At 37.4% G+C, this 14,041-nt stretch overlaps 1 protein-coding gene across 1 annotated transcript in view; it reads right to left on the bottom strand.

The window, feature by feature from the left end:
• The window catches only part of LOC137398180 (myosin-2 heavy chain-like), a 36,536-nt gene that overhangs the window by 20,549 nt on the left and 1,946 nt on the right, over positions 1-14,041 (bottom strand). Inside the window, exons 3-11 of the mRNA XM_068084285.1 lie at positions 11,631-11,716; positions 11,006-11,332; positions 9,682-9,855; positions 9,205-9,315; positions 8,058-8,226; positions 6,627-6,881; positions 4,068-4,246; positions 3,277-3,420; positions 2,723-2,874 (exon numbers count right to left, since the gene is read on the bottom strand). Coding sequence (XP_067940386.1) covers positions 2,723-2,874; positions 3,277-3,420; positions 4,068-4,246; positions 6,627-6,881; positions 8,058-8,226; positions 9,205-9,315; positions 9,682-9,855; positions 11,006-11,332; positions 11,631-11,716 — 1,597 coding nt within the window. The remainder of the gene's footprint in view (positions 1-2,722; positions 2,875-3,276; positions 3,421-4,067; positions 4,247-6,626; positions 6,882-8,057; positions 8,227-9,204; positions 9,316-9,681; positions 9,856-11,005; positions 11,333-11,630; positions 11,717-14,041) is intronic.

Raw genomic sequence — 14,041 nt, 5'->3', positions numbered from 1 at the left:
ATACCATTTAGCTAAAAGACATTCAAGTTAGGCTGTGCATCCTTACCTTTCATATGTGACAAAAACATTGGTTTGAGGCAACAGATATTTGTTTTGAGACATGCTTTTATAACCGATAAAAATACAGAAAATATTCTAGACAAAAATGGGTGCAGCTACGCCTTGGGATACAAAACTAAATTACTGCAAGATTACTTTTACACATCTCAAGAACTCACTCATGTGTACACTCAAGTGTACACTTCAGTGTACATTAGAGTGTACATTAGATTGTACACTAGAGTGTACATCATAGTGACAGTTTACCGTGACCAGTGACAGTGTACAGTGACCATACGTAGACAACATAGTGTACACTCAAGTGTGTTGAGTGTACACTATAGTACTTAACTAATGAGTATTTAACAATATTTGAAGATTTTGACACAAAAGGTGACGGGTGACACCGATGACATTAAATGATACCGCTGGACCAAGATGATGACAAGTGGTATCTTACTAGTCTATAAAGTTCTGATATTTTAAACATGGAAAGAGTTCATAACTCGTTAAAGCCTGGTTCCCATATACGTAGCAAAGCACCGCGGTAATATCGCGGAGCAAAACACTTGCGGTGCTCGGCGCAGTTTAATGTTCACATAAAAGCCACATCGTTAATAATATCGTAAACATAATTGTGTAATCAAATAAAATGCTCGCTCGTCATGCCGCTCGTCATGCCGTTCTTATAATGGTGACCTTTACCCGTACAGTGCATTTCGGGAAGGTTTTGCCTGCGGCCGTTTGCGAAATTTGAACAGCGCTAAACTATTGCGATGCCGCCGGCAACTACCGGCAATCCTCGGCGCATACGTTTCCATTTCATCGCTAATAGCCTGCGGTGTGTCGCCGGTGCTTTGCGACAAATATGGGAACCCGGCTTAAGAGATAAGCACTGCAGTGCACTAACCAGGTGAATATGATGATATTAGTGACATAGCATTAGCGAGATAATTAGGTGTCTTCTTGCATTTATCACAGATCATAACCCAGAAGTTGGCTGAGACAAAATAATACAGACATACATCTACATACGAGTGCCCCAACAGGGGCGGATCTAGGAAAAAAGGTTTGTGGTGCAAAATTTGTGTAATATATCTAGAGTGGGAGGGGGTGCGCGGGGCGACCCCCTTACCTGGCCACGCGCTAGCGGAACTTTTTGAAATTTAGGCATTTTAGAATGAAGGAGAGGTGTGTTTGAGCCCAAAAAAGTGTAATCATTTATTTGCAGCAAACAACAAATTTAGAGGTAAAAATTGAGATTAGATATGAATAATTAAATTGGTGTTTTATAATGTTCCTTATACTATGTATATCATTTCTATGCACAAAAAAAGTCTCATAGTATTTATTAGCTACATAACGATGCTCTTATAAAACAGACATATTAGGGCATACTTTTTTGAATTGTTGTTTTGTCGTCGAAAGAAATGATCCAAAGTTTGTTCTTGACCTTTCTTTTGAGACATTTTGCTTTTAAAATTGCTTGTAGTGCTTCTTTCGAAAAAGTTGTGGCTCAATTGGGGATGTTTATTAGGACCACTCTCATTTGTTTATAAGCTAAACAAATTCAGGTCAATGTTATTAAAACTGTTTTGTTATAACGAGCTCTACTAGGCCGTTTTTGTCCATTTCCACCCAAAGCAAGTTATTAGTGAAATGAATTGTAATTTACTCAATTCTTAATGGATTTTAAATCTTTTTTTTAAATTTTTTGCCATATTTATGGTGATGCATTTGCACCATATGCACCACAGTAGATCCGCCCCTGCCCAACATACGGACCCGTATTCTTTAGTGATTTTCAGCGACTAAGCACTAAGAATTGCAGTTTGAGCTCATTCACTTGGAATTTCCAACTACTAATTTAGAGCGCAGCTAGCGATGAAGTGGAGAGGCGCACTAATCTAGTATTGGTTTGGCCCGCGACTAATGCTGTTAGTGAGAGATCCTTTTCTGCATTGAAGCGAATCAAAACATGAGAAGCACTATGAGGCAGGCTCGTCTAAATAATCTTCTAATATTACACTATTATATAAAGATTTTGAAATAGATACAGTATCAGTTGTGAAAGATTTCTGCCATGGACAGATAGACAGAACAAGAGCTATTGCAATAACAAAATAATAGCTCTTGTTCTGTCAATGTCCCTTACAGAAATCTGTAGTGTCATGAGTTTTATATCATTCGTTGAATAAAGAAAAGGTTTTGCTTTCCATGAACCATAAACAATGTATTTATGTAGATTTTGATGCTTACAATTGATTGCATTTATGTATACTTTGTGGGTTGTTGATGCTTAAAAGGTCCAGTTGCTTAAAAACCCCGTTGGGGGCTTACACAGCCCCCAAACCTCCAGGTGTTTATAACTAGTCGCCCAACATTTGCAGCCCTAACTCGCAACCAGGGAATACAGGCCTGCCAACATACGACAAAGTCGATATACAAGCTGACTCTCTAGCAAGTTTCTTCCTTGAGATACGACTAATATTTGAAATCCAAATGGACCAGCCAGTCCTCGATGGTCACTACACTATATGGGCAACTATGCGAGAAACCACTTTTGATAACAGCATTGCTCAGTTTTTTACATTGGCTGAGACAAAACAATACAGGAGTGACCAAGAGAGACCCCTAAGAAGTTTAAAACATAAACCGAGGCTAGGCATGTGTTCGAACTAACCTGTTGATGAGCTGATCTTGCAATCTGCTGAGCTGCTCCAGTTTCTGAGCCTCAAGCTTATCTTGAACTCTTTTGAGCTCTTTGGCATGGCTAAGGATGAGCTTATCTGCCTCGTCTGCAGTGGTTACCTGTGCTAGCTTCTTCGCAAGAGTCTAGAACATTATCTCAGCTAGTAGTAACCTATCATTTCTACTAGTAGTTCATCATCATCTCGGCTAGTAGTGATCTACTACCTAAACATTGTTAATAGTATTGAAATACTTTCTGTAAGCAACCCAACAACCATCATGGAGCTTTTAAATACAAGAAGCTAACCCTGTTTTCTAGAGCACTGTTATAGCACACAATGCTACAGTTATAGCACACTGTTATAGCACACAATGCTACAGTCAAATTTGAAAACATCATATAAAAAACCGAAGAAGCAAATCATCCAATCAACATGCACAAAACTATAATTCGCAGATTCAAAAAGAATTGGAGCTCGAAGCTATTACAGAAACACCTGCAAGCACTGATCATGACCTGTTGATACATGAAACCCAAATACCAACCTCTTTGGTCTCATTGATAGCAGTTGTTTTTCGGTCAGCCGTTTTCTCTAGCACGCTGTTGATATCATCTATTTCCTGTTTCCGCAGATGGGACTCGAGCTTGCTTGCCTCATACGCTTGTTTCTCAAACAGCTGTCGTCTCATCTGCATAACAAATTCAACAAGTCAGGTTTCTGAATAGTTTTTAGAAATTAGTATGGTGGATGGTAACCAAACATGGCTGCTGAAAACCTGCTGACAACTGCCTTTTAAGTCGAGAAGAAAAACACTTGCAAATACAATTCCATGGAGTAGAGAGAATCACATCAAACAAATCATGACAATTTTATCTTTTACAAAGACCAATATATGGCACAAAAGAAAGTGAACACTGGTCACAGTAACACTTTATAGTAGCCAATAGAAAACAAATTATAAAGAGAAAGTAAAAACTGGTCACAGTATTACTCTATAGTAGCCAATAGAAAGCAGATTATAAAGTGAAAATGAACACTGACCGCAGCAATACTTTATTGTAGCCAATAGAACCCAAATTAGAAAGTGAAAGTGAACACTGATCACAGTAATACTTTATTGTAGCCAATAGAACCCAGATTAGAAAGTGAAAGTGAACACTGATCACAGTAATACTTCGTAGCAGCCAATAGAACCCAGATTAGAAAGTGAAAGTGAACATTGGTCACAGTAATACTTTATTGTAGCCAATAGAACCCAGATTAAAAAGTGAAAGTGAACACTGATCACAATAATACTTCGTAGCAGCCAATAGAACAACACCTAAATTGACTCACATCTAATTGGTCTCGCTCAGACAGACTAGACTGAGCTCCTTTCCTCAACAATGTTGTGTTTATAACTGCTGTTGACTCTAGCTTATCCTTGACCTTAGAAGTATCTTCCAATGACTGGCTGCCAGCAGCAGTTGCTGTTGCGCTAGATTTCTGCATTGAGACTGTCTGCTTGCTAGCAGCTGCTGCAAATGAGACGGATGCTAGAGTATGGAATACGAGACAACCTGAACACAGTCGACGTAAAAAGCGCGAGCACAGTCATACCTCGACATTCGAGTTCCCCAACATATGATGCATTTGAAATACGAGAAAAAATCTTAAAAAAGCTTTTGTCTTGAGATACGAAACAAATTGGAGATACGAGCATATTAGACGATTATCGATGCAGCCTCTTAGCGACCGAGTATGCGAGAGGCCGTTTATAAAAACATCGTTGCTCAATTTTTCTCATCGAATCGATGTGAAAAAGTGCGTCCACTAAAAGCGAAACAAAAAAGAGGCAAACCGGTAAAAAGACAAAAAATTAAAACGAAAAAAAAAAAAATTTAGTTTAAGTTTTAACAAGTTCAAGTTTAAAAGTAATTTTTAATAAGATTCAAACTCATTTTTAGGTGTTAATCAGTTAAATTCACTTAAATTAAATTTAAAGTTCATGTTTCGTCGTATCTCAAAGCGGACTGAACATGTCGCTGTCTCCTCTCTCTCTCTCACACAGCGTTGGCTGCTACCATCCGTTTGGAAGGGATGAACTCCATACACTCGTAATAATGTTACATTTTATTCCAGCTCATAGCCACTAGATTGGTATTTGTTACTTAGCGAGCACAGGAGGTGAATTATTATACTTTCAAACACATTCGTCTATTGTAATATCCTGTTCTAGAATTTTTTTTCAGAAGGACACGAATTAATTTGTAATTAGTAACTTGATATAGGAGAAATAGCTTTGAAATACAAAATAATTGACATACACGCTCTCTCCCGGAATGCATTAAACTTGTATGTTGAGGTATGACTGACTGTATATGAAACAATACAAACTTCTTATGCCACCATTATATGTTGGATCAAATACACTTCTAAGCAAGTATTTTGTTTGATTCACTTCAGAGCTTCAAAACTTAAAAAACGAAGATAAAATACTTTGATTACATATAGAAGACAAATGCTGGTCACAGAGTAAATTAAAAATAAAAACTAATTTAAGACAGTAATAATCAATAAGAATAAATCTTTATGATTTATCATGGAAACGGAAATGCAGGCATTTCAATGGTAGACTTACTCTGACTTACACTGTATATATTATTATTCAGGCATTACAATGGTAGACTTACTCTAACCTATACTGTATATAGAATAAATCAGAGTATTTGATATTTTTTTATAAATTTTTTGTCAAATTTTCAACTATGAGCTTTTGAATCTTTCCTTACAAAACTGAAATATTTCAGCAAACATTATATTAGAAACAATGATTGTTCAAACTTAATGCTGAAAAAGGTTGCATGTAGAAGTCAATGCAGAGGTCAATGCAAATAAAAATTTGACTGTAATAGAGAAAACCTGTCGCATCTTTGTAAAAATACCTTTGAATATATGGCAAAACCAACTGCGTTCCTAAAGAGGTCATATATAATCAACGTTATCTAGTCATTATTACTACCAATTTGTAGACGAAATTTACTGGTCATATTTGATTAGTTAGTTCAAGTACTAAACAAATGGTTTTATGAGTTGACCGACATAGTGAACACAAAACAACGTCAATTTCTTTGAAATCAATTAACTCACCGATTCTGACAAAGGGTTAATAAATTAGCAATTGAGTCAGATCGCTAACGACGAGAATCTTCGAGATCATAGACAATGCGTAGTATGAGCGATAACATTTATTATAACCTATATAAAATTTAGAGCTGATGATTGGCTAATGAAGAGATCTTATATTTATCGCTCTTGGGACTCTTTTCACATGTATCAGCATACACGTCACGAATGAAGCACCCTCTCAAATCTGAGCGTTTCAACAAATTATCTCATTCATCTCTGGACAGGTTTAGTCTACTAAGACAAAAATGACATCAAATTGAAGCTGTTGGTCTTAATTTCATTTGATCGACTTTTTTGATGCAATCACATATTTAATGTGAAAAATGTAAATCCATTACAGTTTTTCTCAAACTTATTTTGGTAGCAAAATAACTTATTTTGTTCAGCTCTACTTAGGATTATCTTTTACTCATTGTAACACTAATAAAAATAAATAAACAAACAAATACAATTTAATGCGATAGATGCAACTGTTTGTTCTGCACAAACTGGTCTCTCCGTAGCACAACCTTACCCAGAGCACATCTGAGTGCATATCCAGACTCTGCTAGACATGTTCTTGAGAACAAAATATACCAATTTTCTTAAAGTGAAATAAATTTTAACATGAGTCACCCTTCACGTGACCGTCAGATTATGTGGAGTCGTCATCCCTTTAAATAAAACCCTAAAAACTACTGATTCACTAGACGTGTACAGAACTGAATCAATCAGCCTTTCATTTACCCTTGTGCAGAGTGACTCCAGTTGTTTTGCTAGCAGACTGTACTGTAGACTTGACTGTATGGCCTGTCTGACCCGCATGTAGATGCAGGTGTTGACCAGATATCCCTGAGAGCAGATCACTGCTGAGAACAAACTGTGAGCCAGACTCCAGCATAGCTATCAACTGCTTAAGTAGTGGAACCAACTCTTGGTCAGACGAGGTGGAGGTCAGATTAAGTTCGCCATATATTCCTCCAATCATGCAGTCATATGAGCCTGCAGTGCAATTCACGAGTCGATGAGATGCGAAACACTAAGTATTGTTTGAATAATAAACTGAGTAAGCGCATAGACATTTTCCACAAAGTGTTGACACTATGCTGGCATGCTTGGCAGGTGGTGGTGATATGCACTATGTTTCCATGATGCTGTTAATCCACAAAATGGAAACAGGAAAGATCTCCAGTCAGGTGATTTTTGTTACTCACAAACTTTTATCAAATTTTTAATGTTTGCAAAAGATGGAAAAAATATGATGCGAATGGTGTGCAAGAAAATTCCCTACAAGCTATTCCATTTTAAACATTTTCCACAACTCATCTGTTTTCATTTCAATTTCAGCAGTTTCGAATGCGTGGCTATGACATCTGGGGACAATTTCCTTATCTTTTCAAACAAAGCCTTGCATCGATCACCAAAATGCTAATTTCCATTGAAACACTTACCGTGGGTAGCTTAATGTGTGCACAACTCCAAATACATATCATCTACATCATGAATACAGTGTATGTGAATATGAAACAATGAGAACAGCAATAATGTCTAGTAATGTTTGACAAGTCTTTAAAGACAGTTAGAGGTTATGAAAGGCCGTTCAGTAGCAAACTAAAAGCTAAATCTTATCAGATAGAAACAAAATACAATAACTCGCCATTTTCCTCATGTAACTTAAGCCTGGTTTCTATATGACAGTGCAATGATCGTGCACGGCCCCGTGATTGTGCGCAATGCATTTCTTGGGCCCCGATGCAGTGTTTCCATATTGCGCGTAGGCGCCCTGCTTGCTTTGGACAGGATGGATAATTTCCTTACTTTTTCGTAAAAGAGACAGATTTCTTCGGAAAACAGCTGTCCATTTGAATTGTGGGATAGGTTCAAAAGGTATAGCGGTGTATTGTGGGATACATCATCGCGCGCACCCATCGCAAGGATCCATTCTATTGGATCCTTGCGATCAGCGTACGCTCGTCACGCGATTGTCGTGCGTTGACGTTTCCATATCACAACTGGCCTACGCCCGACGTCGTGCGCCTTGTTGCGCGCCTTGCGCTGTCATATGGAAACCAAGCGTTATAAACGATAGACAACTACGTAAAAACATTTAGAAAAAAGACATGACCTTCAGTTTCTAGCGCATACTTTTACAGGGCAACACAAAATTATGAGACGTACCAGCAACGAAACCATTTCCAGTAAGAAGGTCCTTAGCCTCCTTGGCGAGAATCTCAGCAATTTCTCTAAAGAACTCGACATGTGCATTGTTGAGAGAGATAGCCTCCAGTCTTGTCCATATCTGGCCACAGACCTCGGCATGCTGTCTGCCCTTGCTCTGCTTGTGTCTCTACGTGAGGAACAAGAGTAGACAATTTCAACAAGGTTTTCTAGGTAAAATCCAGGGTTATTAATACCTCATAGCATATTCTTTGTATCAAGCGATTGGTATACTAGAAAATACTCCTACTGAAAATTAACTCAAATAAAAACAGATGCTGCCAAATGAGATCAGATTCAATTGTAATACATTATTAGACTACAACTTCACCCTTCAAGTTCCAAGTGTCAACTCTGACTGACCAAACTTAAGGTCAAACCGCTAACAACGCACCGATCAGTGCAGATGTGTACCAAATTTAAGCACACTAAAATAAATTTTCTAGCATACTAAAACGGTTCTTTCCATGAATAACTCTATTTACATTCTGAGTATACAGTTTAAAATCACCCAAAGCTAACTGCAGAAGTACAACAAAGCTTGTAAAGCGTATCCATTTTTGAGGTTTGTGGAATTTTGCATCTCACAGCATTCATCATAGCTTTTTACAGGTATCAACTGTAATATTACAGTTGCACCCCTTCTCGGTATCAACTGTAATATGATACTCACAACCCTCCTCAGGTATCAACTGTAATATGATACTCACAACCCTCCTCAGGTATAAACTGTAATATTACACTCACAGCCTTTCTCAGGTATCAACTGTAATATTACACTCACAGCCTTTCTCAGGTATCAACTGTAATATTACACTTGCAGCCTTTCTCAGGTATCAACTGTAATATTACACTTGCAGCCTTTCTCAGCTGTCAACTGTAATATTACACTCACAGCCTTTCTCAGGTATCAACTGTAATAATACACTTGCAGCCTTTCTCAGCTGTCAACTGTAATATTACAGTCACAGCCTTTCTCAAATATCAACTTTGGTGTTACAGGTTTTGACCGTCTTGTGGCTCTCGTGACCTAATTAGCCCTTTACCAGGACACAAATAGCATTTCCTAGTTCCTCTAACAAAACTATTCAATGCTGTGTTCACTAACCTTGGTAGCAACTGACTCGGCATCAGGATTCATAGCACCCTCTAACTCCGCCATGCTGTCTCGGTACTTGCTATCTTCTGCTATCATCTTAGCCAGGAACTTGTCGATCACCTATTGAAAGCCATCAAAGATGGAGTACGACTATGGCATGGCAATTACTTCTTGTTTATTATTGGGCATTATCGCAAGACACACTTGATCATGATAGCTTACATCTATACTAGACAAAGAATTTAAAAGGTAAAACAATAATAAAAATAATCACCAATAAAGACCTAAAATTATATAAAACCTCTCCCAATAAAAACTATTTGTATTGGAGAAAGTATTAGACAAAGTATTTGATTTTAGTGTTCAACATAAAATATAGGCATGGTTAGATAACTCCCTTGACCTGAATTTTCTAAGTAATACCCAGCTAAGGTATTGCTTAGAAAATTCAGCTAGGGTAGACGTAAGGCAGGTACAAATTCTAACCTCTGAAAAAGATCTGTGAGAGGAATTATGGGTGATTGAATGGTTGTGCTCTGCTGGATCCACTTCAGTGAGGATGGCAGTGACATCTGGTGGCAAGACATTTGTGTATTCCTCCTCGGCATCTTTACGGCGCTGCGTTTCACGCTTTTCCATGTCGGCAAGTTCGTTTACTACCTGCCGGAGAGTCAACTAGTGATGTGAACCACACTATCAAACTAGTCCATATGAACATGTACACACAAACTGGTACACATTTGGCAACTTAAAAATGTTGAAATTGTAAACTAAATTAACATACCTCGTAATACTTAATTGTAAAATTTGTTCCAAGACATAGATCAATGTATTAATAAAATGACCACTGATGAAAGAGAGAGCACTCCTTATTATTACTGCTGCTCACATATAGATTCATATTTATTTTTTCAGTGTTTAATCCAAGGATTTGTGCTAAATAAACATATAATTTAGAGCTTAACATGGAGTACACTAAACTTCATGGTTGTTCTATTGTCACATAGCCATCACGATATTTTCATGGTCACATAGACATCACAAAACAGGATTTGAAAACTCGTTAAACAAACCGCAAACATACCCTCTTTATGGTTCAAAGGGAAAAGGCATGCTTGAGTTCAAATGGTACTAAAAAATTTATGACAATTTTTAACAGTTTCTATTGTGCAGATGCAGATTTGGAGTTGTGCACACTTAGAATTGCCGTAGAATAAGTGTTTCAATAGACCTTCCCATGTTGTGGATAAACACGAGTGCTTTGTTGAAAATATAAGGAATTCTAGGCCAGAGGTCAAAGAGGAAGATGGCTGTCCCAATTTTGAGCAGAACGCTATTGAAACCGAAATGACTGAAGCGTGAAAGTTTTTTTATATGAAAAAATTTAAAAATATATAAAAAAATGCTTGCGTGGCATTTTCTTGGGCATCTCTTGCAAATGCCATTTCCATCTTTGGCAAGCAGTAAACTTTGTATGGAAATTTGAGAGTAACAAAACTCGCTTTACTTGTAGGTTTATGCTATTTCCATCTGATTGCACAATTTCAAAGGAAGTCTACAATGGCAAGTGATACTTCGACCCTTTAGGAGTACATTATTCACACAAAATTGCTTTTATATCCAATGCACTATGTCATGGGTTACACGCAAACCAAGTATAACCATTTTTGTGAGTACGCTGAATGAAACAGCCATAAATATGACACTCCTTTATTTGATATAAACTGTAAACAGAGCATTTATAAAATGAAGTCCTAAAAATTTACCTGCTGCATCGCTGAGATCTGCTTCTTAATGAGTTAAGTTTTACTGAGGCAAAGTTGAACAAAATTTGATTGGCTAGTTTTCTCTCCAACTCCATAAGCTCCGCCTCTTTCTGTCTCACTCTCCTCCAGTGGGATTTGTGGGCTACTGTTTCTTCCTGCAGCATAGCTAAAGCGCCTAATGGTGCTTTTCTTTGCTTGTGGCCTCCTGAGGCTACAGTGACAGGTATGACGACTCCCGTCTCTGGGTTAGTTCTCACACCTATCACGGGGCTTAGTTCTGCCGTGACGGGATCAGCAGCATTGACGCCGATAGTAATAGGTACAAGTTCAGTGCCTTCTGGATGCTCCATGGTGCCACCAAGAGGCATAATCTACAAAGAAAGACACTAAAAAGAGTGAAAAAGAGTGTTTTTGCCTTATTAAGTAAACAAAGCGTGAAATGAAGAAAATAACTCGTTGATAAAGATAACTTCAGAACTCATGTGCCTACAGACCTAGCTATTCTGTCATAGCGTTCAATGTAACAGGTAAATTAGCAACCATTGAAAATCACTAACATCTTTTGAGAAGTTGCCTACACTTGTTATAATTCTTAAAATTGCTTTAATCTCCATTTGTATAAATACCTGTCCAGTTGACTTGTTCTTTTCGACGCCAAGTATGGGTTACTTGCGTGCCTGTGCCAGCGATGTCCTCCATGGTTGTACCGATGAGGATGGGTAAAAGCTGACCTGTCCTTGAGAACTCATACATGCCTACAAAACACAATAAAATTATATAATATCATCTGATTAAGTGTTCATGACTGCGATTTAAAATCATCGCGCTGCTTACAGCAAAACTGTCTTTTTCGTACAACGTAAAATATTTATTTACCGGATTTTTATACACCATTGCCATTATGGGACCCTAAGTACCTACTATATGGATGTCTAGTGGTGTCTAGTGCAAATTTGCAACCATAATTGTATATGAGTCAAGTGGGTGACCCATGGTTCATGTCTAAACTAATGTTTACTATATGAGTGTAAAATAGGACAAACATGCAAATAGAAACGCAATCAACTTTTGCCAGAGATATTTATGATAGTCTAATCTGATGCGAAATCTAGCAGTAATAGAATCATGATAGTGTGTATGTGAATAGGTACACTACAAATAATAGAAATGTGTGAGTAGGTGCACTACATACGCAGAAAGCCTTTGTATGGTTACAGAAACCTAAATGGTGACTAGAGGACTTTGCAGAACACAAGACAATAACTTAGACCTTGAAGCAGAGGTATCAAAGCCAAATGATTGGATGATCGAATAAATAGTTTTACTACGAGCCGTGGGATGAACCAATTAAATAATAGTGACGTGACGGCATAGAGCCAAGTGAACCCAATTGAACCTCCTGAAAACCTAATATGCATATTCCAATACAACCAGACAAATAAAGCAATGTTTTTTCATGGCTCTGTCAGAAATCTTTAATTCTCAACAAGCACCAAAGACCAATTAATTTTATAAAAGCTTAGACGAGAGAAGATGATAGACTAGAGAAGATTATAGACTAGAAAATATTATAGACTAGAGAAGATTATAGACTAGAGAAGATTATAGACTAGAGAAGATTATAGACTAGAAAATATTATAGACTAGAGAAGATTATAGACTAGAGAAGATTATAGACTAGAGAAGATTATAGATTAGAGAAGATTATAGACTAGAGAAGATTATAGACTAGAGAAGATTATAGACTAGAGAAGATTATAGACTAGAGAAGATTATAGACTAGAGAAGATTATAGACTAGACATTAAACCTCTTGTTACGACATTAAACCTCTTGTTACGACATTAAACCTCTTGTTACGACATTAAACCTCTTGTTACGGCATTAAACCTCTTGTTACGACATTAAACCTCTTGTTACGGCATTAAACCTCTTGCTACGGCATTAAACCTCTTGTTACGGCATTAAACCTCTTGTTACGACATTAAACCTCTTGTTACCGCATTAAACCTCTTGTTACTACATTAAACCTCTTGTTACGACATTAAACCTCTTGTTATGACATTAAACCTCTTGTTACGACATTAAACCTCTTGTTACGACATTAAACCTCTTGTTACGACATTAAACCTCTTGTTACGACATTAAACCTCTTGTTACGACATTAAACCTCTTGTTACGACATTAAACCTCTTGTTACAACATTTTCAGGACCTTATGTGTTCCACATCGCAAGGCGAAAAAACTGCAAGACAGGTACGCTCTAACCTTTCCGCAGTGGACCATGTCTATTACTGCAGAATCTACAGTGAGAGCTTGACTTATGACAACAATGTATCAAAACTTCAACCAAGTTGGAAAATAAATTGGGCACTTTTATGGCACTGAAGCCAAGACATTACCAACCATAGCAAAAGCACAGACCGTACTAATAACAGAGATCATACCAGAAACACCGATTACACCAGAAATCCTAATCACATCAGAAACACCAACCATACTAAACAAAACCAGCAATATCAGAAACACTAACCATATCAGAAACACTAACCATACCACAAACACTAACCATACCAGAAACACTAACCATATCAGAAACACTAACCATATCAGAAACACTAACCATATCAGAAACACCGGACATATCAGAAACACCGGACATATCAGAAACACCGGACATACCAGAAACACCGGACATACCAGAAACACCGGACATACCAGAAACACCGGACATACCAGAACTTAAACTTCCTAGGTTAAAACAATAGTGAAATGAGCAGCAGAGCTAAAAGTGGACAAAGTCAGCAACTCCAGATATTAACAGAGTGCCAGTCACTGGTATCAACAAAAATATTGTAATTTATACCAGTGACCTTCGTAAGAGCTAAAAGTGAGAATATTTTCATCCATATGTAAATAGGCTAGCTGTTATCGTCGGACGAAAATGGCAGTGCGCCTTATTGGTCAAAATTACGCTATATGATATTTCACTACAGTAAAAATTATTACAAAATGGAGACCTAGCTAATCAAAATTAACTTTATTTAGTAAAGTGTCAACTCTAATGGCTGAATGAACAAA

The sequence above is a fragment of the Watersipora subatra genome, chromosome 6 (genome assembly GCF_963576615.1).
Source record: "Watersipora subatra chromosome 6, tzWatSuba1.1, whole genome shotgun sequence".
In the NCBI taxonomy this organism is placed as follows: Eukaryota; Metazoa; Bryozoa; class Gymnolaemata; order Cheilostomatida; family Watersiporidae; genus Watersipora; species Watersipora subatra.
Note: the sequence above shows the minus strand (reverse complement) of the source record. Positions and strands in the feature narration are given on the sequence as shown.